The 27,587-nt window shown below is 40.1% G+C and overlaps 1 protein-coding gene and 1 pseudogene across 1 annotated transcript in view; one reads left to right on the forward strand and one right to left on the reverse strand.

Annotated features, from left to right (window-relative positions):
* kntc1 (kinetochore associated 1) overlaps window positions 1-15,291 on the forward strand; it is a 162,983-nt gene extending 147,692 nt beyond the window's left edge. Inside the window, exons 59-63 of the mRNA XM_059988223.1 lie at window positions 313-442; window positions 834-923; window positions 2,241-2,386; window positions 12,852-12,939; window positions 13,765-15,291. Coding sequence (XP_059844206.1) covers window positions 313-442; window positions 834-923; window positions 2,241-2,386; window positions 12,852-12,939; window positions 13,765-13,788 — 478 coding nt within the window. The 3' untranslated portion in view covers window positions 13,789-15,291. The remainder of the gene's footprint in view (window positions 1-312; window positions 443-833; window positions 924-2,240; window positions 2,387-12,851; window positions 12,940-13,764) is intronic.
* A 350-nt stretch (window positions 15,292-15,641) lies between these two features.
* On the reverse strand, window positions 15,642-16,666 carry LOC132403391 (hydroxycarboxylic acid receptor 1-like; annotated as a pseudogene).
* Between the last annotated feature and the right edge of the window lie 10,921 nt (window positions 16,667-27,587).

Raw genomic sequence — 27,587 nt, forward strand, 5'->3', positions numbered from 1 at the left:
TTATCAACCCTTATTTTATGTAAGAAAGGAAGAGGTGGAAACAGGATTGGGCAATGGAGCGGTCTCCACTGGAAACAGTATTTTGTTAACGGCATGAATGTTATCATTCCAGACAAATTTTTGTTAATGTATTTTGTGTAAATAAGTTCAAGGCAATGTGTGTTTATACAAAGTCCATATTATTGTATGTAAATTAGCAAATGGTTAAGTAAATGGAAGAATATTTCTGCTTTGATTCAGTCAATTTTCACATTAAGATGATGTTAACTTGTTTGGTGACGCTGTTTATATGTGTATTTTCTGATCCAAAAGGTGCCCTGTTGTTACTGATCTTGATCTGATTGGCATTGCAAAACAATACATTCAGCTGGAGTTGTCAGCCTTTGCTCTAGGTTGTTTGCTACTTATCCCTTATTCTGAAGAAAAGAAACAACGAATACAGGTATGTGCTTTTGAAACTGTAATCATTAGCAACTTAAAATTTCTTAGCAAAAAAGGGTCTTGGCCTGAAACAAACTGCTTATTGATTCCTTTCCATAGATTCTGGCTGACCTCTTGAGTTCCTCCAGCATTTTGTATGTGTATCTTAGTGCATTGTGTAATTTAACTTAGACTGGAGCTGTTGAGTTTATTTTAGTTTCTAATCAATTAAGATAATATTATTGAATGGACTGTCATTATTTCTGCCAAGCAGACGACTAAAAGAAAATGAATCCATGTATGAACCAGTGTATGGACATACTTCCACTTTGGAAGTATTAATGAACATAAAAGTTTCATACATTTCCCTGTGATGTTCAAGTAGTTTTGTTTTTGTCTCATTGTGGTTGTAGGGATTTCTTTTGTCAGCTGATTCTATGAGCCTCTTGCAGCAAGTTGTTGATCACATGACGACTGGAGAGGTTGCAGGATATGCATCAAAGGTAAAATATTCTATTGTACTAAACAAAGTGGGCTGATTTTCAAAGTGTTGTCCCTAAAGATGAAAGAATGTTACTAGTATGGGTATTATCCTAAAAACATGAATAATTAGATGAGCAATAGTCATCTATATTTAGTCAGTATTTCAGTTTTTGAGAAGTATGCTATGATTAGTTTTTGAGAAGTATGCTATGGAAAATTTTGATTTTAAACTTTGAAAGAACTCAAAAGATATGAATAAATGATATGTAAGGACTTTTGCTATTCAAATAGATTTCCAGATAGGCAGGATAACCGATGATAGAAGACAATTCCTGATACAGGGATAAAATCATAGTGAATACTTTAGTCCACTGCATTTTTAAATTATATCAATAAAAACTAATGGGTGAAATGCAATTTAGTATTAAATTAATAATAGAAATGATTTTAAGATTGTACTGATTTTGGCCAATTTAGAATCAAGTTGCTACTGCCAAGCTTAGTGCAATTTGTATCTGCTGATTTGATCCCAAGCTCTACATTTTCTTTCCATCATCATCATTTCCCACTAGTGCTACTTGATACAATTCAAAAATGCAATAGATTAAAGTATTTACTAAGAGCTTATCCAGGTATCAAGTATTGCTTTCCATTTTTTATTCCTTGGTCCTGTTATCCTGCCAGTCTGTGGAAATCTACTTGAGTACAGCTCTGCTCTTTGTCCTAACTCCTCATGTCATTGACATAGGAAGTTGGTTAGTAGTAAAGGAAATTATAGTTTGTGATGGATAAACTCTTCTCGGGCTTCCAGCCGGGTATAGGTGTTGACTTTAACTGGCATTTTAATGACAAACTGCCATCTTCATCAGTGTTGATGCCTGGACAAGTCTGGTGGATATAAATACATATTTATATATATATTGTTTGTAATATTCCATTTATTATTGCTTGTATAACCCTCAATTTTATAAGGTTTCTATTTGAAAACTGGTTCTGTTACCATGCTCTTTGCAATCTGCTTTTGTGGCTAAAACATTGTTGTAGAAGCAAAATGGTGCAGATGGCAGAAGTACAAAATATAAATAAAATAATGCTGGAAAAGACCCAAGTCAGACAACATTGCAGGGATGGAAGCAGTTTTGTGGTTTTAAGATGATCAGTCTTCAGAATTGTTAATGCTAATTGACTTTTATATTTGATTCCTTAAAAGTATTGGTTTAATTGTTTGCAGGCTCTGGGCGACAAGTGTATTGCCTTATTCTGAGAAAGACTGATTAAGCTGTTTGCACTTCTCTTTTTAAAAACAAGTCCTAATAAATCCTCTGCTTTGTTTTAAGATTAAGGAGTTGGTATTAGGCAGCATTGCAGACAAGAAACAATACGAGATGCTTATTGGATCAAAATTCTTTCCCTTTCTGAAGCAATACATGATTGAACACAATCGTCTGAAGGAGCTGGTGAATTACCTTGTAAATAGGAGTTGGTAGGTATAAAATGCTGTAAGTGTGAGCATATGAATAGATGTTAATAGTTAAATCATTCACAAAACAACTGTTCTGCAAAATACCCCTAAGTGCTGAGAAAATTCTAAGTCAAAGGACTGAAGTAAAACTTATATTATGTCACCCCAGCTACAGGCAGAGTTTTTATATTTAAAAGAAAGCCGATGAAGAGATCATTTGCCCCATCTTACTTAGATCTGCATCTCTGAAGAACAGCCTGTAATACTGTTCTCCTGCCTTTTCTTCGTGAATAAAAAATTAAAACTCCCCTTTCTAAAAACTTATGGATTCTATGTCCCATGCTTTAAAAAATGGAGTAAAGAATATTCATAAATACAAGAATATTCTTCCACCTATCACCTCCCAGCTTCTTTCTTCATCCCCTTTTTCTCACCTGGTTTCAGTATTACCTGCCAGCTTGTACTCCTCCTTTCCTCCACCAGCAGCCCCATACATTGGTGGTTTATTCCATCCCATAGATAGTGCCTGATCTGTTGAGTTCCTCTAGCATTTTGTGTGTGTTGCTGGAGAATATTCTTAACCATGTCATTTGTTACTTGTTAATATTCTTGACTTTATATATCTCAGTAATAATCACCAACAAATATTCTGTAGTTGTCTTATCAAAGATCTGTGTAAATTTGAATATTTGTTTGATAGCCTCTTAATCTTCACTGTGAAAATGAAGAATGTGTTTCTTTAATCATTTCTTATATCTAGAATGTCTTGACTTTTATGACAGAAAAACCTTTTGAGTCACAGTCGTGTAGCAGGGAAACAGGCCTTTCAGGGCAACTAGTCCACATTGACCAAGATACCCATCTAAGCTGCTTTTTTAAAATTTTTGTGACTTTCATAAAGCAGAGCATTCAAAGCTGTAGGAAGTATTCTAACAGATCGAAATCAGTGATGTGTGGGTAAAGAATTGGTATCATGTATTTGCTTTTGTCAGAATATTTTTTATATAAAACACAATAGGAAGAATATGATTGCACTAGTGAATAGAGATTCATGAGACTGTCTGGACTGAGCATTCTAGTTATAAAGAGAGAGCAGAAAGGCTGAGGTGTAATCTGATAGAGATATAGAAAAATTATGAAGAGGACAAAGAGTAAGAATCTTTTTCCCATGATAGGGGTGTCAAAAGAAGATATTTGTTTAAGTTGAGGGGGTATGGATTTATAAGGACCTGAATGAGCCTTTTCCATAGAGAGTGGTTGGAATCTGGTATTCACTATCTGAGGAAGTAATTCAGGCAGATACTCTCAGAACATTCTAGAATGACTAAGGTATGGAAAACTATGGACCTATTGTTGATAAATAGGGTTAGTGTAGAAGGTGTAATGGCCAGTATGGATGTGATGATCCTAAAGTGTTTGTTACTGTATTGTACACTTCCTCTGACTTTCAAACTGCTGTAAGCCTGTAGTAGTTTTTGACTTTTCTGTGGGAACTTCAAAAATAAATTACCTCTATTTTGCAACTTCTAGAACTTGGTGATCTGCTTCTAAGCCTAAGTTAAAAATGCTTTTGCATTGGCTAACAACAACACACACAAAATGCTGGGAGAACACAGCGGGCTAGGCAGCATCTATAGGGAGAAGTGATGTCGACGTTTCGGGCCGAGACCCTTCGTCAGGACTAACCGAAAGGAAAGATAGTAAGAGATTTGAAAGTAGAGGGGAGAAGGGGGAAATACAAAATGATAGGAGTAGACCGGATGGGGTGGGATGAAGCTAAGAGCTGGAAAGGTGGTTGGCGAAAGTGATACAGAGCTGGAGAAGGGAAAGGATCATGGGACGGGAGGCCTCAGGAGAAAGAAGCGGGGGGGGAGCACTAGAGGGAGTTTGGATTCATTTTGACAATAGAGGAGGCCATGAGTTTGGTAGTGGGATCCCGTTGGAGGTGGCGGAAGTTACAGAGTTACAAAGTTTTCATATTTTGACCCAGATCTGCTATTACAGTCATATATCCTTCCTTGGAACGTGTCTCCGACGCCAACTGACTCCAGTTGGCTTCAGGATCCATTTTCGAGCTTCTCAATTTGGACCTTCAGAGGATCCCAGTCCGTAACTTCCGCCACCTCCAACGGGATCCCACTACCAAACACATTTTTCCCTCCCCCCCCCCCCCCCACCTTTCTGCTTTTCGCAGGGATTGCTCCCTATGCGACTCCCTTGTCCACTTGTCCCCCCCATCCCTTCCCACCGATCTCCCTCCTGGCACTTATCCTTGTAAACAGAACAAGTGCTACACCTGCCCTTACACTTCCTCCCTCACCACCATTCAGGGCCCCAGACAGTCCTTCCAGGTGAGGCGACACTTCACCTGTGAGTCGGCTGGTGTGGTATACTGCGTCCGGTGCTCCCGGTGTGGCCTTTTATATATTGGCGAGACCCGACACAGACTGGGAGACTGTTTCGCAGAACACCTACGCTTGGTCCGCCAGAAAAAGCAGGATCTCCCAGTGGCCACACATTTTAATTCCACGTCCCATTCCCATTCTGATACGTCTATTCATGGCCTCCTCTATTGTCAAAATGAATCCAAACTCAGGTTGGGGGAACAACACCTTATATACCGGCTGGGTAGCCTCCAACCTGATGGCATGAACATTGACTTCTCTAACTTCTGTTAATGCCCTTCCTCCCCTTCTTACCCCATCCCTGACATATTTAGTTGTTTGCCTGTTCTCCATCTCCCTCTGGTGCTTCCTTCCCCCCTTTCTTTCTCCTGAGGCCTCCCGTCCCATGATCCTTTCCCTTCTCCAGCTCTGTATCACTTTCGCCAACCACCTTTCCAGCTCATAGCTTCATCCCACCCCCTCCGGTCTACTCCTATCATTTTGCATTTCCCCCTCCCCCCCTACTTTCAAATCTCTTACTATCTTTCCTTTCAATTAGTCCTGACGAAGGGTCTCGGCCCGAAACGTCGACATCGCTTCTCCCTATAGATGCTGCCTAGCCTGCTGTGTTCTACCAGCATTCTGTGTGTGTTGTTGTTTGAATTTCCAGCATCTGCAGATTTCCTCATGTTTGCATTGGCTAATTTGCTTTGTGCGAGAACACTTCAAACCATTCTCAGTTTTTTTCATTTCATTTCCACTTGGCTGTCTCCCACCTTATTTCATTTCTCTGTCAACATATCCTTTGATTGCTTTCTAATATATTTATCAGTCTTTCCCCTGTAATACATTTTTTCAAGTTCAAGTTTAATTATTATTTAACCATACATGAACGCCCATAGATGCAACCAAGCAAAACAGTGTTCTTCTGGGGCTAAGGTGCAAAACACAGCACCAACAGACATACATATGGCACTAGGCACATATAGCACATATAAGATAGCAATAAGCATACAGTCCCGCCAAAAATATATCTGGAGCCCCGTAAATTGATGGTAAATGGGTGGTATAGGTAAGAACAAGCAGTTCTCAGCAGTTTGCAGATGGACACAAGCAGGGCATCCAGCTTGTCTTCCACCGAGCAAACCCTGGAGGACAGCACCAACAGGAGGGGCTAACCCCCAAACCAGCATGAACGCCATGCTACACTGCCTCCAGCTTGCCCTCTCTTGAACTGCTGTAACTGGCAAACCCATGGTTTGAGGCCTATTCCTCGCTACAACTAAGACCACGTAGCTCCCCGCTGTCTGTCTGGCCAATGAATAAGGGAAACAGACTTGCAGTATTTTACATTATCAATGTTTAACAGGGTCTTCAAGAGAAACATCCAAGACACTCACTGTTAGACTGCACACCACCTTCGCGCACTGACTCCCAACACCTTTCTGTAGTAAACGGGAGCAAGGTCTGCACCCAGTCCAGCTCCTCCACCAATCAGCAGCTCGCTCCTGGGGTAGATGTGCAGTACTTGAAGTTCTTAATGTCCAGCATTGTCTCGTGACTGTGAAAAAGATACTTTAAAAAGAACAAAATCCTCTTTGGTTGGCCCTGGAGAGGCTGCTGTGTCTAAACACACTACCATCTTACCAAAAATTTTTCTTCTCATTGAAGCATTCAAAATAGAAGCGGTAGTAGACCACTCAATCCCAAGGCTGCTCTCACCCATTTAATGAAATCACAGCGAATCTGACTGCACTCTCAACTTCGCATGCATTTTGCCGACCTGTAGAATGGTTTCACTCCTTTCCTTATCAAAGTAGCTATTTACCTCTATGTCAAAAATATGTAATTTCTCTGCTTTCACTGGTTCATGAGGAAGATTTCTAAAGATTTGAAACCCATTGAGGAAAAAAATTGCTTTTCTCAGGTTTTTTTAAACCCCTTACTTTTAATCAATGAAACCTCATTTTAGGTTCTTTCACAAGGATTAGTAAACTTTGACCAGATCTTGTATGTCTTAACAAAATCCCCTTTCACTCTTGGAAATTTAAACCAATATGCCACTTCCTGTTCTAGCAAGTTTTCCATTCTCGCAACTCTGAATTACTTTTGGATTTATTGCTAACTGCCTGATGTTAATTTATCCAAACTATTGTGTCATATCAATGTTTACCTATTATGTATTTTTGCTGTACAGAGGCATGGCCTTGCAATGTGTTTTGCTTTTATCACTAACCTTTAAACAAAGCATCACAGTAGCATAGCGGTTAGTGCAAAGCATCCGAGTCTGGAGCTCAATTCCAAAGACACCTGTAAGGAGATTGTATGTCCTCCCCATGGATTGCATGGGTTTTCTCCAGGGCCTCCTCAGGCAATTTCCTCCCACAGTTCAAAGACATACTGGTTAGTAGGTTAATTGGTCATTGTAAATTGTCCCATAGTCAGGTGAGGGTTAAATTGAGGGATGCAGGATGGTGTGGCTCAATGGGGTGAAAGGGCATATTCTGCTCTGTCTCTCCAAATGAATAAACACTTACATACAGTACATTAAAATAAAATAAAAATCTAATTAGTCATCCTGGTAAAACAGCTCTAGAAAATGTTTCTGGTGATAAATTGCACACAATTAGCAAATTCAATATCAGAACCATGTTTATTATCATGTGTTATGAAATTTGTTAACTTATCAGCAGCAGTACGATGCAATACATGATATAGAAAGAGAAAAATAAATAAATCAATTGCAGTAAATAAATAATAGATCTTAAAATAGTGCAAGAACAGAAATAAGATACACATATTTTAAAAAGTAAGTTAGCATTCGTGGGTTCAATGTCCATTTAGGAATCATATGGCAGAGGGGAAGAAGCTGTTCTTGAATCAGTGTGTGTGTGTGTGCCTTCAGGCTTCTGTACCTTCTTTCTGATAGTAATAAGGAGAGTATGCCCTGCCTGATGGGGCTCCTTAATAATGGACATCTCCTTTCTGAGGCACTGCTCCTTGAAGGTGTCTTGGGTATATGGAGGCTAGTACCCAAGATGGAACTGACTAATTTTACAGTTTTCTATGGCTTCTTTCGGTCCAGTGCAGTAGCCCCCTCCTTCCCCTCTCCCCCATACCAGACAAGGATGCAGCCTATCAGAATGCTGTCTACAGTACATCTATAGAAGTTTTTGAGTGTTTTAGTTGACAAAGCAAATCTCTGCAAACTCCTAATGAAACATAGCTGCTGTCTTGCCTTCTTTATAGCTGCATCAATATGTTGGGACCAGGTTAGATCCTCAGAGATACTGACAGCCAGGAACGTGAAATTGCTCACTCTCTCCATTTCTGAACCCTCTGTGGGGATTGGTTTGTGTCACATCATCTTCCCCTTCCAGAAATCTACAATCAGCTCTTTTGTCTTACTGATATTCAGTGCAAGGTTGTTGCCACGACAATACTCAACCAGCTGGTATATCTCACGTCTGTGTGCTCTCTCGTCTCCAACAATGGTTGTATCATCAGCAAGTTTATAGATGGTATTTGAAGTATACCTAGCCATGCAGTCGTGGGTATACAGGGAGAAGAGCAGTGGGCTAAGTACACACCCCTGAAGTGCACCAGTGTTGATTGTCAGCAAGGAGGAAATATTATCACCAATCCACACACTCTTCCAGTTAGGAAATCAAGAATCCAATTGCAGAGGGAGGTACAGAGGCCCTGATTCTGTAACTTAATGATCAGAACTGTGGGAATTATGGTGTTAAACTCTGAACTATAGTCAATGAACAGCATCCTGACGAAGATGTTTGTATTGTCCAGATGGTTTAACGCAGTGTTAGGAGCCATTGAGATTGTGTCTGCCATAGCCCTATTGTGGCAAAAGGCAAATTGCGGTGACAGGAGTTGATTCTAGCAATGGCCAACCTCTCAGAGCATTTAATCACAGTAGATGTGAGTGCTACTGGGCCATAGTCATTAAGGCAGTTCACACTACTATTCTAAGGCACTTGTATATTGTTGTCTTCTTGAAACAGGTAGGAGTTATCTGACCGTAGTAGTTGAGAGGTTGAAAATGACCTTGAATACACCTACCAGTTGGTTGGCACAAGTTTTTAGAGCCTTGCCAGGTACACCATTGGGGCCTGCTGCCTTACAAGGGTTTTTCCTCCTTAAGGACAGTCTGACGTCAGCCTCCTAGACAGAAATCAGGGTAAACAGGTGCAGCAGGGATCTTCACAGCTCTAGTTATATTCTCCCTTTCAAAGCAAGCATGGAAGATGTTGAACTCATCTGATATTGAAACATCACTGTTATTCATGCTATCGGGTTTCGCTTTGTAGAAAGTAATGTCTTGCAAACCCTGCCAGAGTTGAGATGTATCCAATGCCACCTCCAACTTTCCTTGGAATTGTCTCTTCACTCTTGAAATAGCCCTCTGCAAGTCATACCCGGTTTTCTTGTACAGACCTGGGTTACCAGAATTAAATGCCACAGATCTAACCCTCGGCAGACGATGTACCTGCTGGTTCATCCACAGCTTTTGGTTTGATAATGTACAACAAGTTTTTGTAGGCACACTCTCATTCACTCAGTTTTAATGAAGTTGTTAACAGCTGCAGCACACTTACCCAGATTCGAAGATGTATCCCTGAATACAGTCCAGTCCACCCATTCAAAGTAGTTCTGTAAGCACTCCTATGCTTCCCTTGTCCACATCTTCTTGATCCTCACTACTGGCGCTGCAGTCTTCAGTCTCTGCCTCTACTCGGAGTAGAAGTACAGCCAGGTGATCAGTCTTTCTGAAGTGAAGGTGTGGAATGGCACAACAGGCATTTTTTCTGGTGGTGCAACAGTGGTCCACTGTGTTGAATTCCTTTGGTACTACAAGTGATGGTAATAATTTAGTGACTTTTTCAGCTGGCCTTTATAAAGGGTGGCCTTTAAAAATGGTGAAGGTGTCAGGGTGTGCTGTTCTGTGCATGTTGATCCCATCGCTCAGATCATCTACAGCCTGCTTGTCATTAGCCTGAGGTGGAATGTACACTGCTACCAAAGTGATCACAGAAATCTCCTGTGGCAGGTAAAATGGACGGCCTTTACTTGCGAGATATTCCAGGTCTGAGCAGAATTAGGAAAACACTGTTACATTAGTGCACCAAGAAGTGTGGATCATGAGGCATACGTCTCCACCTCTGCTTTGGAGAGCCGAGATGGTCCTATCCTGATGATGTATAGTGAATGTGTCAATCTGAATTGCTGCATCTGATACCGAAGGGGTTAACCGGGATTTCATGAAACAAAGGATGCACATGGTCCCAATGTCCTTCTGATACAGAATGTCCTATCTCTGAGATCTTCAATTTTATTTACTAGAGACTGTACATTTGCTAGCAAGATAGTTGGTGCTGGGAATACGCACCTGTATTCCTAACCTGCAGCCATGTTTCCCACGAAGAATCCAGCGAGAAGTACAGCTTTAAGTAGCGATAGTTTATTCAATTGCATTAAGACATCTTTATTAACTGTGCAGACCTTGGAAGCAGTTGTGATTCTGGGCTGTATCATGCTGAAGCAGGAATATTTAATAATATATACCAAGCTGTGCTGCAGGAGATTGCTGTTCCCATGGTGCCCCAGAAGTAGATTTCCAATGCAGACCCAGTACATATCTGGGTGAATGTAATGGCATAATATTTAGGAAGTCTTCTTTAAATTCTTATGAGAGATATTAAACAAAATTAGAATACATGATAGAAGGTTATATTGAGAATTGCTTAATGGATAGAAAATACAACAGAAATAAATGGGTCATTTTTGGTTTTGAAGACCAAGTATGGTGTACTGTAGGGTTGATGTTGAGGTTCAGCTGTTTGAAATCTGTGGATAAGAAAACAAACAGGTGGCAGTACAAGTTGTGAGATCAGTGAGGCCAAATTTCTGGTGAAAACAAATGGGTGAATTTTTGGCAGATAGAGCACTGTAGGGAGGGTATATAAAAATATCTGAAAGCATCCACATTGATAGAAGAGATAGAGAGATTTTTAATCTCTCCCTCTTCCAGTGCAGAGTACCCTTCTGCTTAAAAACATCCACCATTGCTCCGGTACCTAAAAAGACCAAGGTAACATGTCTGAATGACTGGTGTACTGTTGCACTCACTTTAATAATCAGCAAATGCTTTGAGAGGTTGGTCAAGGACTACATCTGCAGCATGCTACCACCCACACTGGATCCCCTACAATTTAGCTACCAACACAACCGTTTGACAGATGATGCAATAGCCACAGCTCTGCACATCTGGAGAAAAGGGATTCTTATGTGAGAATGCTGTTCTTGGACTACAGTTCAGCATTTGACAACATAATTCCCTCCAGGCTCAACTGGAAGCTCAGAGACTTTGGCCTTCACCCTACCTTGTGTAGCTGGATCCTGGACTTCCTGTCAGATCGCCAGCAGGTGGTAAGAGTGGGCTCCCTCACCTCTGCCCCTCTCATCCTCAGGGCTCTGTACCAAACCTCCTCCTTTACCCTCTGTATACCCATGACTGTGTTGTCACCCACAGCTCCAATCTGCTAATTAAATTTGCTGATGACACTACACTGATTGGCCTAATTTCAAATAACAACGAGGCAGCCTACAGGGAAGAAGTCATCATCCTGAAACAACCTCTCTCTCAATGTTGCAAAAACAAAGGATCTGGTTGCGGACTCCAGGAAGAATGAAGATAGGCTAGCCCCTTTTCACTTCAGTGGATCTGGGGTTGAGAGGGTAAACAGCTTTAAGTTCTTCAGCGTGAACATCACTGAGGGTTTTACGTGGTCTGTACGTACCGGTTGTGTGGTGAAAAAGGTATAACAGTGCCTCTTTCACCTAAGACAGTTGAAGAAGTTGGTGTGCGCCCCCAAGAACTTTCTGTAGGGGCACGTTTGAGAGTATCCTGACTAGTTGCATCACTGCCTGGTATGGGAACTGTACCTCCCTTAATTGCAGGACTCTGCAGAGAGTGTGCAGACAGCCCAGTGCATCTGTAGTTGTGAACTTACCACTATTCAGGACATTTACAAAGATGTGTAGAAAGGGCCTGAAGGATCATTGGAGACCTGAGTCACCCCAACCACAAACTGTTCCAGCTGCTACCACCTGGGGAACGGTACCGCCACATAAAAGCTAGAAACAACAGGTTCCAGTACAGCTTCTTCCACCAGGCCATCAGACTGATAAATTCATGCTGACACAATTGTATTTCCAGGTTATATTGACTGTCCTGTTGCACAAACTATTTATTATAAAATACTATAAATTGCACATTTACACGGAGAAGTAACATCAAGATTTTTACTCCTCATGTATATAAAGATGTACGAAATAAGTCAATTCAATTCAAAGGAAGCATTTTGTATGCAAATCACTCAGTATTATTGTGTAGTATAGAAAGCAATTAATGTAACCATTGATCCTTTGGCTTTTATTGCAAGAGGTTTTGAATACAAGAATCTTATTGAAATTATCAATGGTTCTGGTGAAGTTATACCAGAACTATTGCGTACAAGTCTGGTCTCCCTCCCTAAGCAATGATTTTCTTTAGATATAAGAAGCTCAACAAAGGTTTGCCGGATCAGTTTATGTGGTAGGAAATTATCCTTTGAAAAGGATTAAGCAGTTTGGGCCTAGGTGTCTTTAAGTTTGAAGAAAAAAAGGTGACCTCATTGAGAGAGGCAAAAGTTTTGTAGGGCTTGATGCGATATGTGCAGGAATGATGCTTTCCCTGACATTGAACCAGGCACAATCTCAGCATTAATGTTCTGCCATTCATTATCGGGATGAGAAGAAATACCTTGCAGAATGTAGTGAATCTTTAGAATTCTATACCTAGGTGGCTGTGGAGGTTCACTTTCTGAATATATTCAAGCCAGAAATCAATATATGTGGGGATAACTAAAATATGACACAATGATAAAAGAACAGCCATGACCTTATTATTGAATAACAGAGCACATGCAGTGCATTCCTGAGCCTGCCTGTAGTAGAACTGATATGGTGAGTTTACTTCCATGTTCATGTACTCTAAAAGTGATTAATCCGAGGTGCTTGTAACTAAACCAGTTTTATTTCTACAGCCTCGATGAAGCCATCTCTGTGGTAACTGACTACCTAAAGCAAGAAGGAAGACCCATCAAATCAGTTATTTCTCTTGATTTTTTAAAGGTATGTTTTTTCGCCAAAAGAAGCCTGTTTCCTGACCTTTTTCTTAAATATGTATGTGCCACTTCCAATGATGCCATTCTTGAATTATGAAATAAATACTATTACAACAAAGTTCTTTCTCATGTGAAGCATGTAATGTAAACATTACCTACATTAATCAGTGGCAAAATTTGCAATAACTTAATCATGAGGTTGTGTTTTAAGAAAGAGTAATTCAGTAGGAACCAACAGAACATTAAAAACAAGGTGGTGACAAAAAACTAATGTATCTTCATTTACATTGAAAATAAGTTAAGATTTGTGATCTTATCTTTATTATAAGAGGGACTAATTGAAGACAAGCTATTTCCTCAAAAAGCTGTGTGGTAGTTGCAGTGTTTTGTTTTGGACAGATCACTTCTTGGCGTAGGGTGTTGGATATTACAAAGCGTGATGTAGGAAATTGTTTGGGAGAGCTTTTTTCAACATGCCCTATCCTAATTGAGTTATACACAGTTGAACGATGGCCAAGCGTTGTACTGATCTGTATGGGTGTAGACAAATGCAGATTGATGGGTTACAGTGGGCTAGTGCAAAAGTTGAAAGTTTATTCGTGATTTCTGGATTCAGATCAATGAGTAACTTTATCTGTACATGCAAGTTCAAAATGTCAGCATAGGATCAGATGTCTTCGTGATGCCTTCTCTAGCCTGGTTAGATGTTCACACTAGTACTAGATCACTGGCTATCATTTGCCTGTGTTATCAGAAACTCTCTTAAAAAGAGGCACTTATGTTTTTTTTATGGGCGATTTATTATAACATCTATATTTTTTTATTCCTCCAGGAGTTTCTTGATGATCAGAAGTAGAATAACCAACATCATCAACAGTCCAATGGTATTTTCTAATAAGAATAGCTTCCATGGCTTTTATGTGGGGCTAAAATACGTTGCTAGTAATTTTAATCTAGTGTTTTTTTACATACAATGACGTTCTTGTACATGTTATGCTTGGCAATTAGGTCTTTTCTGAAGTAGTTTCACTTCAGGATAGAAAATATTAAGACATACATGAAGAGGGCTATCAAGTGATATCCAAGGAAGTATGCTGACAATAGGAAGTTAAATGCACTGACTAGTATGATGATGGACTATTCAGAATGTATAGGTCAGAAATGTACTCGTGTTCTATGGATTTTAATATTTCTAGCTGGGCGGTTGTGTCAGTAGTGCATAACTTTACTGTTATCTGATGACCTGAAATTTTTTCCTTTATAGAGTAATTCTTTTTTTTTTCTGCATAACAACCTCTTTCCCACAGTAAGGAGACGAACATCAAACAAAACTCTTGTTTCTGATTAGAATCAAGAGAAACTGCCTGAAAGATGTGGAATGTTTGCCTGTTTTATGTGGTCACAGATCCTGGATTGATTCCCAGAACTTGGGATTTAACAAATAAGCATCTGGATTAACGTGCTTCTATTTCATTAATTTAGATTGAAATATTTCATTAGATCAAAATTTATATTATAGAATTAATGTTTTCATATCCACCAATATTTTCAGTAAGCCATTTGTAATGTGAATTTCTGTTGACATATAATTGCAGCTAATGACAAAAGTATGTACAATAGTTGTCAAATACACTATCTAGTATGTGGGGAAAAAACAAGGTTAATTTGACAAATTATGTAACTATACATATGTAATATTTGCGAAATATACCATTTGGTATGTGGAAAAGAACTAGTGACAAAATTAGAAACAAAACCTTTTTTCTCTACACTTTATTTAAAAGATAGTTATCCTCATATAGAATTTCTAGCAGCCCCTTCATACACTAAGGACATAACAATAGAAATATTCAACTTTACTGTATTTATTGCTGAGTTGCAGTCAAGCTATTTGCATTGTTAAAACTGATTACACAAATATCAGTAAAAATGAATGTTATTGTTCTTGATAAGCATTTTTGTAAATAAACTTTTGGTGTCAAGCTTCATAAAACGTTTAACAAGCAGGAATTAAAATCCACTGTTTAAAATCCACTGCTTACACTGTTTGAACTTTGCAGTAGCAATAAGTTAGAAATTAATTATTAATATTGTTTAAATGTCATAGCACAATCGTGAAAAATTAAACTTGTATATAAAAGCTTTAAGATTGTTATCTTTAGTTTGGGATTTTCATTTTCTACTTTATTAACCAAATATGCACATATTCTTGAAAGAAAGCATATCACAAAAACAATCAGTACTACAAATTTGACATGTTTTTAAATGCAAACATTTGAGGAGTTTGTTATGTCCAAAGAAGATGAGAGACATATTATGTAACAGGAACTGGAACTTTCCTGAACACCTATTAATCTGTAAAAGAGAGATGGTAATCAATAATAATCTGAAGAGAAGCAGGTGAATCATAGGTTTTGAAAGATGACTCTCACTCTCTGATACAGTTCAGTTGTATTCCATTCACTCCTATTGTTGAATGTTCGGCATATTTATTTGCATTTTCAGTATCGGCTTATTGGTGTGTGGCACTCTGCTGTCTTGTTGCGTGAATAAGCCCTCCAGACGTTAGCATTATGTCTTTTTTAAAAATGTGAAGCTTGGTTTAAATGCAAGTTTGTTATCCATACTGAATAGTAAGCTAGTTGCTGTTGCTGGAAAATAATTGCAGATGAGTTTTGAAAATTTTTCATTTCACTTGCTCGAACGTCTTCAATGTAAAATATTTTTAAATTTTGAACTGGAGAAATAATAGACAATTGGATCAAGCATGCTATTAATGTAAGACAAAGTTGTAACGTAAAATCCCTCAACTGCTGCCCAGTATGCCTTGTTAGCTTTTGTTGTGTTTGATTGCAAGATCAGCACAACAAATCTGCCAATATTGCTAGGCAAGAAGCTGAGTAATAAAAATTTGGCAACAGCTGTCACAACACATTTAGCCTTCATGAATTTTCTTCTGATTTCATTTTTCTTCTGCTGATGTCTTGAAATAATTGTGTAAGTACAGTAGAGAATAATACACAGTGGTGCTACAAACTCAACAACAAATAGAACATCATGCCATGTTGCACCAGCATTTGAAGGATTATACAAGTTGAAGCTTTCACAGAATAGAAGGTTATTTTGTTCAAAGACATGGCTTTCAAAGAGAAGGCATGAGGTTATTCCTATCGTTATAGTCCAGGTAAAGATTACTCCCAGAAACATAGAAAATAGGTGCAGGAGTAGGCCCTTCGAGCCTGCACCGCCATTCAGTATGATCATGACTGATCATCCAACTCAGAACCCTGTACCTGCTTTCTCTCCATACCCCCGATCCCTTTAGCCACAAGGGCCATATCTAACTGCATATTTTTGTGGTATAGAGTTTATCTTATTATGGGGATGAACCACTTTAATATAGCGATCTAATGCCACAAGCGTGAGAAAAGCAATGCTTCCTGCCCGATTCAAAGACACCATAAATAAGAGTACACGACAAGCAGCATCCCCAAAAATCCAGTTCTTTTTGTTCACATAGTAAGCCAGTCGAAATGGTAAGCAACACATCAAAAGGAAATCAGCTAGAGTCAGATTAAAAAATAAATGATACTTGGTTTTGAAAGTTTCATCTGAAAGCAGAAGACCCATAAAGCAACTGCATTACCAATTGAGCCCAGAATAAATTCCACCAACAGCAATGGTACTGCAATCTTCAACAGTTTTGTTTCATCAGTTTCATTAGTGGCATTCATTGTTGTCCAGTCTTTGCTGCACAGTCCTTTCTGGAAGAAATAGTCTGAATTTTGTGCAAGATTGGTTTATATTTGAACCTGCTAATGAAATAGTTTCTCTTTAGAGTGGAAGTGGAGCAGCTGAAGGACTGCTATGGTAACAACAACCTAAACCCGAATGTGGAGAAGACCAGTGAAATGGTTGTGGACTAAAGGCAGGTGCAGATGAACCATCACCCTCTGTGCATACATGGCTCATCCATAGAGAGAGTTAAGTGCGCCAAGTTCCTGGGAGTACACACCATGGATGACTTCACTTGGTCCCTGAATAAGAAGGCACAGCAGTGCCTCCACTTCTTGAAGAGATTGAGGCAAGAGAGAATCTCAGTCTCCCCCATGCACCCCCCCCCCCCCCCCAGATCTTAACAGAATTTTACAAGAGTCCCATTGAAAGTGTCCTGACAGGCTGCATTTCTATGTGGTGTAGGAGCAGCAGAGCATCAGACCAGAAGTCCCTACAAAGGACAATGAGAATGGCTGAGAAAATCGTAGGGATCTCACTACCATGAATGGGGGGCATTTATCAGGAATGCTGCATACACAGGGCCTTTCGTATTACCAAGGATCCCACCCATCCATCCATCATCCTTGTTGGCTTTCTATCCTCAGGCATGAGACTAATGTGTAAAGACAAGAACGGTCAGGATAGAAAATGTCTTCCCTCTGGCTATTTGACTTCTGAACCCCCCCAATTGCATTTGATGTGTCACCAGTTAATTTGTTCTGTATGCTACAATATTTAATTTATGTACTTTATTTATGCATAATTCATTTGTAGCATTCATTCTTATTTACCTGTGTTATGTGTACTAGTGTGCTTTATACCCTGGTGTGGAGAAATGTTTCATTTGACAGTTTACATTTATGTAGTTAAATAACAAACTTTAACAGGGTAAAACAGTAGCAAAAGTAAATTGACTCAGACAGACAGACAGACATACTTTATCGATCCCGAGGGAAATTGGATTTCATTATAGCCGCACCAACCAAGAATAGTGAAGAAATATAGCAATGTAAAACCATAAATAATTAAATAATAATAAGTTAATCATGCCAAGTGGAAATAAGTCCAGGACCAGCCTATTGGCTCAGGGTGTCTGACACTCCGAGGGAGGAGTTGTAAAGTTTGATGGCCACAGGTAGGAATGACATCCTATAACACTCAGTGTTACATCTCGGTGGAATGAGTCTCTAGCTGAATGTACTCCTGTGCCTAACCAGTACATTATGGAGTGGATGGGCGTCATTGTCCAAAATGGAATGCAACTTGGACAGCATCCTCTTTTCAGACACTACCGTCAGAGAGTCCAGTTCCACCCCCACAACATCACTGGCCTTACGAATGAGTTTGTTGATTTTGTTGGTGTCTGCTACCCTCAGCCTGCTGCCCCAGCACACAACAGCAAACATGATAGCACTGGCCACCACAGACTCGTAGAACATCCTCAGCATCGTCCAGCAGATGTTAAAGGACCTCGGTCTTATGACCAGAGACAGCTCTGACCCTTTTTGTAGACAGTCTCAGTGTTCTTTGTAGAGTCCAGTTTATTGTCCATTCGTATCCCCAGATATTTGTAATCCTCCGCTATGTCCACACTGACCCCTTGGATGGAAACAGGGGTCACCGGTGTCTTAGCCCTCCTCAGGTCCACCACCAGCTCCTTAGTCCGGTACTCAGCCTCATCTCCCTTGCTGATGCATCCAACTTTGGCAGAGTCATCAGAAAACTTCTGAAGATGGCAAGACTCTGTGCAGTAGTTGAAGTCCGAGGTGTAGATAGTGAAGAGAAAGGGAGACAGGACAGTCCCCTATGGAGCCCCAGTGCTGCTGACCACTCTGACACACAGTGTTGCAAGCGCATGTACTGTGGTCTGCCAGTCAGGTAATCAATAATCCATGACACCAGGGAAGCATCCACTTGCATCACTGTCAGCTTCTCACCCAGCAGAGCAGGGCGGATGGTGTTGAATGCACTGGAGAAGTCAAAAAACATGACCCTCACAGTGCTCGCCGGCTTGTCCAGGTGGGCGTAGACGATGGCATCCTCAACTCCTAGTCGGGCTGATAGGCGAACTGGAGGGGTTCTAAGTGTGGACTAACCATAGGCCGGAGCTGCTCTAGAACAAGTCTCTCCAGGGTCTTCATGATGTGGGAGGTCAATGCCACCGGTCTGTCATCATTGGAGCCACTGGGGCGCGGCGTCTTCGGTACGGGAATGAGGCAGGATGCCTTCCACAGCACAGGAACCCTCTGGAGACTCGGTCTCAGGTTGAAGACACGGTGAAGTACTCCACATAGCTGGGGGCCACAGGCTTTGAGCACCCTGGGGCTGACACCATCCAGGCCTGCAGCCTTGCTTGGATGGAGACGTTTCAACTGTCTTCTCACCTGTTCAGCTGTGAAGGCCACCGTGGTGGTTTCAGGTGAGGGAGGAGTGTAGTCACGAGAGCAGGGTGGGGGGGCTGTGAGGAGGGGAGAGTGGAGTATGTGTTGGTTGGGGGCCAACAACTGATGAATCATGTGGGGGATGGGCAGGGGCCACAGTATCAAATCTGTTGAAGAACAGGTTAAGTTCATTGGCCCTGCCCACACTGCCTTCAGCTCCTCTGTTGCTGGTTTGCCGGAACCCAGTGATGGTCCTCTTCCCACTCCAGACCTCTCTCATGTTGTTCTGCTGGAGTTTCCACTCAAGCTTCCTCCTATACCTGTCTTTAGCCTCCCTGATCTTGGCTTCCAGGTCCCTCTGTATTGACCTCACTCCTCCCTATTTCCATCTCAAAACACCCTCTTTTTAGCGTTCAGGATGTCCTTAATGTCCTTTGTCACCCATGGCTTGTTATTTGAATAACAAAGGACAGTTCTTGCCGGAACATTGCAGTCCACACAGAAGTTGATGTAACCAGTGATGCGCTCTGTGAGCCCATCGATGTCCTCTCCATGTGGCTCACAGAGGGCCTGCCAGTCTGTTGCCTCAAAACAATCCTGGAATGACTCCTAAGCCTCCCCCGACCATTTCCTCGCTGACCTCTAATCTCGTGCTGATGTAATGGTTCTTAGTTTAAATTAATCTTAGTGGGAAAGCAAATTTTTGTAGTTATTTATTCATGTAATTACAATACAAAGACAATACAAATACTTTATTGTCACCAAACAATTGATACTAGAGCGTACAATCATCAGTGATATTTGTTTCTGCACTTCACGCTTCCTGAAATACAAATCGAATACAAATGTACAAATTCTGCCCACATGTTAGTTGCAGGTTACTTCTGTACATTTGACCTATTTACTGATCATTCACTATTTACCTTTTCAAAGATTTTCATAACTTTTAAATGAAAGTAGACATGTTGTGTTGACTTTTAGCCTACCCCAAGATCAATGTAACATCTCCCTCTCATAAAGCCCTCCATTCATTTCACCCATTTCCTCCATACATCTATCCAAGAATCTCTCAAATGTCCCAACTGTAATGTATCTGCCTGTACCACCATCCTTGGTATTGCATTTCATGCACCATCTTTTAAGAAAAACAATTACCTCTGTCATCTCCTCCACCCATCTCTTCCCCCCCACCCCAAACTCTCCTCCAATTGCCATAGAATTATGCCTTCTCATAATGGCCATTTCCACCATGGTCATGGAGATAAGCAAATAATATTTCAGCAAATATTATCTTAATGTATAATCTCAATTTTTTTATTTGCTTTCTCATGGATCCAATTTTGTATGGTTCCAATGCTTCTTCTGACTTAGGATCACTTAACTTATGCCAAGCGCATCAGGCATGCATCAGACATCAATCAGCTCTGGTATTTCATGACAATAGCAAACCAATTATATGTTTCAGCAAGGATCATGTGGCACTGAATTGTGCATGAAAAAACTATCTGCAAAAGTATTTAGTTGGTATTTAAAAAAAATAATTAAAAAATGTATTTAGTTGGGTTAACTAGTCCTAAGCAGATAAGAGATTTTGGTAACCCTAGACCAAGTATCATCACTTTTAGAAACCACTGACAATATGTAGGATAAAGTGATAATTTTGGAAGCAGAGAAGTCCAATTTGAATTGCATCCTTTCAGCAAGGAAATAGAAGAACAGTAGTTAGCTTGTGGCTAGGAGGCTGGAAGCAATTTCCACTAGAGACGTCATGATTTGTTTTTCTTTACCACTTAAATACAGCTAACTGGTCTATTTTCAAGATGTGTTAAACATGATTCTGTATTTAGCTGATATTTCAAAGAAAAAGGAAGCATCTTATTCACAAGGGTATTGAAAAGAGAACAGAAAGGGTTAAGGGAATGCAGCTGTGTAATAGGATATCTGTGATGATGAAATCCATAACCTTGTTTTATTTATTTATCCCAAGAAGATTGCAGCTATTTGTACCTGTTGGATTTTTTGTGGTATTGTCAATAGAAGACTTCTTTGCCATGATAGACATGATCTACAAAGACATGGGTTAGGAAAATACAAAAATAAAAGGTTATTAACATTAAAAAATCATGTCTTGGCAGTTGAGTGAAGTTAAAGATCATTTATTAGATCTACTATTAAATTCTGGGCTTATTGTTATTTGTCATCTACAGTGTTATTTTATCATCTACAATGATCTGGATGATAATGTGGTAAACTAGATCAGCAAATTTGTGAATGACACCAAGGCTGGGGCCTAGTGAACAACAAGGAAGATCATCAAAGCTTGCAGCGAGATCTGGACCTGTTGAAAAAATGGCTTGAAAAATGACAGGTAGAATTTAATGCAGATAAGTGTGAGGTGCTGCACTTTGGGAGGTCAAAGCAGGGTAGGCCTAACTAAGTGAACCAAAGGGCACTGAGGAGTATGGTAGAACAGAGGAATTTGAGAATACAGATCCATAGCTTCTTGAAAGTGGTGTCACAGGTAGATAAGGGTCATAAAGAGAGCTTATGGTACATTGGGTTTCATAAATCTTCACTCAGGATAGTGAGAGTGTGGAAGGAGCTCCCCGTGAAAGCGGTGGATGTGTGCTTGATTGCAGTATTTAGATGAAGTTTGGATGAGTACGTGGATATGGAGGTCTGGGTATGCATCAATGGGTCTAGACAATTACAGTTCAACATGGAATAGATGAGCCAAAGGGCCTGTTTCTGTGATGTGCTCATAGAACATAGAAATCTACAGCACATTACAGGCCCTTCAGCCCACAATGTTGTGCCAACCATGTAACCTACTCTAGAAACTGAATAGCATATATAGTAGATGGTTTATAACCTTGGCAGATTTCAGCAAAGGGAGATCGAGGCATTGATAAGGAAAGAGAAGGCAGAGTAAGAGAATAGGCTATTATGTGCATATGTGAAAATGTACACATTGAACTGAGATAACAAACTCAGAAAATGGGAAATTAAACAAGTGTCTTGAATCTGGCTTCATAGGCTTGGAAAACCTGGAAGTATTGAATGAAAGTCTATTCAGGGGTTCAAATAGTTTAATTAAAGGCTATATGATCTGCATCTTAAAATCTATAGACTCTTTACATTACGAATGTGTTGGTTACATTAGGCTGTTGTTTTGTTATCTGGTTCAGATATTCATGTTCAGGTACAAGATCACAGATATTCATGAAAAAAACTTTGTAGTATTGATGCAGCTGTTTATGCACAGGTCAGTGTCCAATGATCTGGTCAGTTTTATTGTTATTGTCAAAAATCAGATGTGGGGGGGGCAGTGGAGAGCAGTAGAATTTGGAAATATGAAATAAAAGCAGAAAATATGAGAAAAACAAAATGCTGGCAGAATTCAACATTTCAGGTAGCATCTATGGAAATGAATAAACAGTCACTGTTTTGGGCTTAGACCCTTCGTCAGCACTGGAAAGGAAGGGGAAAGGTGACAGGATAAGGCTAGAAGGTGATAGATGAAACCAGACGGCTGGGAGAGGGGGGAATGAAGTAAGAAGCATTAGAGGGCTGGAGGAAAAGGAATCAGTTAGGAGAGGTGAGTGGTGAAAAAGGAGGAGGGGCACCAAAGGGAATAACAGGTAGGTGAAGAGAAGACTTAAGAGACTAGAGTTGGGGATGTAATCCACTCACCAGGCTCGTAGGCAAACTTGGTCAGTAGTTCACTGCTAATAGCCACGTGACCCAGCGAAGAGAAGGCTACCTTTATAACAATATATGTCTAGGGTCAGTATGATTTGGGATTCAACCAAACAGGGAAGTTGGGATGTTTTGATTAACAGAATCTTGATTTGAACAAATGCTGTGAAAGTACTGTCCATACAGAATTACCTGTTGACAAGAAATAACAAATCATATAGCAGCATAAAATTACAAAAAAGTATATTTACCAATTACAGCTTTTTCAAACAGTTATTAAGAGAAATAAAGAAAATAAAAGGGCCCATTACAGTTAGACCAGTCTAAGTGTGCACATGATTGCTGGGGCTCATCTATTCCAAAAGCTGGGTATAACCTTTATTCACAATGCTGAATTCTCACCAATCACTGGTAGAGCTCATCTTGAACTCCTTCATCTCGTGAAGCACTCCTTGCAATTGTGTCTTGCTGTCAGATTGAATCCTACAGGCGTCTCTCCCAATCTTCTCTTTATTGCATCTTACACCAAAAGACCAAGAACCCCACCACTGCCACTAATCTTTCTCTAGGACCACCTAATCCCACCAGCCTGATTGGCTGACATAACAATCCTAAGCTAAACAACATGCCCCTTACCTTTTGCCAAAACCAAAACGTTCTACCAGCAGGACATGCTGCTTTCACAGAGAACTACTAAAATTTAATACCTCACAGCATAGCAGCAGGTATCTTAACTAGGACATTACAGGGAATCGAAGAAGAGGGAAAGGGAGGGGGAATAAATTACTGGAAGCTTGAGAAATCAATGTTCATGTCATCAGACTGGAGCCTATCTAGATGGAACATGATGTGTTACTCTGCCAACCTGTGAGTGGCCTCATTGTGACAGAAGAAGAGGTCATAGACTGTGATGTTGGAATAGAAGTAGGGATTGGAATTAAAATAGTTGGTCACCGGGAAATCCTTTTTGTGGATAGAGTGAAGATGCTTGGCAAAGTGGGCATTTTTTGTTTGGCACCCTGAATGTAAGTGAAGGTCCCAAACAGTCCTTCCAGATGAGGCAACTGGCAGTAAGGGAAACTGAAACTTGTGGTACACAATTTCACATGGAAAGATTATTGCCGAAGTTTTTATTGCTAACTTTCTTGGCTACAGACCAGAGTACAAACAGATCATTATATAATTTTGGAAAACAAGGGAGTATCAGTAAATGCAAAGACACTTTGCCTCAAACTCATGTGGGTGTGGCCTGCACTGAACTATTATCTACTAGTAATAGGATGGCTTGAGGTTGGAAGTATTTAAGAGAAGCAGCTAGTATTTTAAAGGATTCAGGCTGTAATGAGCAACCTCACTGGACAATTGCCAAAGGCTGAACCGTTTCTGCTGGATTTCCATAAGCTGTCTTAAGAAGAGTGGATACTCATGTAGAACACCAATGATGTTCACTGACCTGAGCACTGCATTGGAAGGATTTGTGGAGACAGGATTTGTTGTGTATCTCCAGTGTGTTGAATGGCAACTGGCAAATGGAAATAAAGCTAGACTCTGTTGTTCAATGGTGATGTTGCACGTTAATGGTCTTATTGTTTCATCACCACAAGTAAGCCTCTATAATAAAACCAAAAGATCACAATCCACAGAGAAAAAATTCCTTCTAATAGCTGTGTGAAATAATTGGTCCCTATATTTTCAAATCTGTCCCTAGTTCTAGATGTCCCCATTTGGGGAAAATGTTCTGAAAATTCCTCAAACCTCCAACCTGCTCAACCTCTCTACATCTATCAATCTTTTTATCTGGGAAATTAATCAAGTATGTCTTCTCTGCACTGTCCCCAAGGTAAGTATATCTGTCTTGCAGAGTAGTGGACTAGCTCAATATATATCAGACACATCTATCCTTCAACATGGAGACCTAAATTGTTTACAGTACAAGTTGCATCAAAATATCCCTATTTTTGTGCTCCCTGTTCCTCACAATAAAAGAAAGCAATCTGTTAACTTTCCTAATTACTTGCTGTACCAACACCTTAACATTTTGTTTCACATACTAGGATCCATCACTGATGTGTGGGGCTCCACAGGTTACTGATTACAGTCTGAAAATAGCCCACTTATCCTGATAGTTCCATTTTCACATCCTACCTTGATTATGCCAAACTGGAGCTCTTTTATTCTGTGCTGTAAGCTTTTATGTGCTACTTTATTGAATGGCTTCTGGAAATCCAAAAACACGACATCTACAGACTCCCTTTTATCCATCCTGATTGTTATATCCTCTATTTTCCATTCAAGCCCATTTAGGTCTTTCAGCCAGAAAGAGTCCTTAGCCCCTTCAGATTAAAAATAATAATAGGCAGAATCATGTAACATTAGTTATAAATGCTGAATAATAGAAATGAAGTCCAGGAATGACAAGGAAGTTACCAATTTAGATCTGAAGCAGCTGTGAAACATAGTCTGAAATAACATTAAATGGTTACGTTTATACTACCACATAAACAATTAAGTCATAAACATGAGATTCTGCAGATGCTGGAAATCTTGAGTAACGCACACTAAATGCAGGAATTCAGCAAGTCAGACAGCATCTGTGAAATGACCCTTCATTAGGACTGGAAAGGAAGGAGGCAGAAGCTAGAGTAAGAACCTAGGGGGAGGGATGGCAAACAAGTTGATAAGTGTGTGAAGTGTTGCCTCACCTGGAAGCACTGTTATGGATCCTGACTGATGGTGACAGAGGTGGTGTAGGGGCACTTTGCAGGAATAAGTCCTAGGGTGAGAGAAGTGGGGAGGGATGATTAGACAAGGGAGTCACATAGAGAGTAATATATACGGAAAGCACAGAGTAAGAGTGGTGCGAGGGACAGGAAGATGTGCTTAATTGGTAGAACCCATTGTAGATGAAGGAAGTTATGGAGGATGATGTGCTGCATCGGGAGGCTTGTAGGTGGTAGGTAAGGACAAAGGGGACAGACATTTATTTTTTTTTACTGTGTCAGGAAATGTGATGTCCACTGTTGATTCACTCATTGACATCAAGTGTCAATAAATTAGTAATCGAAGGTATAGGAAAATATTGAATGTGGGTTATGTGTGAGAGGGGGTGTGTTAGTAAGATCATGGTGCACTTGAGTTGATGGCTTTTATTTATTCTATGTGTTCTTTTTCTTAAATGCATATGTTCTGGAGAAGATTGTACAGATTGATTGGGAATCCAGCAGGAAGCTGAACATAGTGCATGGTTCATCAAATGTTGCTTTGGCACCAACTGTGGACAATGTAGAAGAGGTGAAAATATTTGGAGAATTAATTGATTCTGCCCTGAATGCAAATGTTCCACACTGCAATAAATAGACATGGCCACAGTGAACAGGACAGGTCTGCTGAAAGGTAGAACAACAGAAGAATAAGAAGGCAGTATTCCAAAGGGAGATTAATTTGACAATTGGTTTCCCTGTGGTAATGTGAAGACTGGGGTGAGGGAGCAAGAGTACTGCTGAAAGTGGTTGTGTCTCTTCTCGGGCAGAGTCAATGTGGATTTCTGAAAGAAAAATTAGGCTTGACATATCTGTTAGAAATTTTTAAGGTTGTAATGAGCAGAACAGATAAGGGTGCACTGGTTGATGAGATGTATTTGGACTTTCAGATGGTCTTTAATAGGATGTCAGATAAGTGATTGTTGAACAAATGATTTGGAGCCTAGAATAATATACTTTCCTGCATAGAAGATTGATTGATGGATAGAGTGGAGCAGGGAGTAGGAAGAATTGGGTCATTTTCAGGTTCTAAGTTGTGACTAGTGAGCCCCAGCTGTTCAGCCAGTTGTTGATGAGTTGAATAAGACTACCAAGTAGCCCCTCCAATTTCTTAGAAGTTTGTATAGATTCGAAATGTCATCTAAAACTTGGTCAAACTGCTTTTGATGCTTGGTGGAGAGTATCCTGACTGGCTGCATCATGGTCTGGTGTGGAGTAGTATACAAACAGTAGTAGACGCAGCATGGTCTATCACAAGCAAACCCCTCGCAATCAGTGAGCACATCTACAAGGAGCGCTGCCACAAGAAAGCAGCATCCACCATCAAGGGCTCCGGCAACCAGGCCATTCTCCCTTCTCGCTACTGTTTTTGGGCGGGAGATTCAGGAGCCTTATGCTCCACACCACCAAATTCAGGGACAGTTATTATCCTAAACCATCAAGTTCCTGGACCAACGTGCATAACGTCACTCACCTCAACATTGAACTGACTCCACAACCTATGGACTCACTTTCAAGGTCTCTACAACTCATGTTTTCAGTATTATTTATTTACTTTATTATTTATTATTTGTATAATTTGTCCTCTTTTGCAAATTGAATGTTCGTTGGTCTCTATGTATAGTTTTTCATAAATTCTATTATTTTTTAAATGCCTGCAAGAAAATGGATAGTATATGCCGAAATACATGTACTTTGATAATAAATTTACTTTGAGCTCTAAGGGGGTCAAGTGCAACCTACCTAAGTTTGTTGATAACACAGAAGTGAGCTGTGGAAAGGTTTCATGTAGGATAGAAAACCAAAGGGAATAGGTAAGGACTTTGCAGATAGAATCTATCATAGAAAAGTAAGGTATTTCTTAAACGGTGAGAGACTGAAGGGTGTTACCATTCAGAGGGGTCATCTGTCCCTGTACATGCATCACTGAATATTAACTGGCAGGTACACAAAACAGTTGGGAAGACAATTATTTTTTTTTTGCTTTTGTTGCAAAATGATTTGAGTCCTGTAGTAGAAATGTCTTTCTTCGATTATTC

This window comes from Hypanus sabinus, chromosome 13 (genome assembly GCF_030144855.1).
Source record: "Hypanus sabinus isolate sHypSab1 chromosome 13, sHypSab1.hap1, whole genome shotgun sequence".
Taxonomy (NCBI): domain Eukaryota; kingdom Metazoa; phylum Chordata; class Chondrichthyes; order Myliobatiformes; family Dasyatidae; genus Hypanus; species Hypanus sabinus.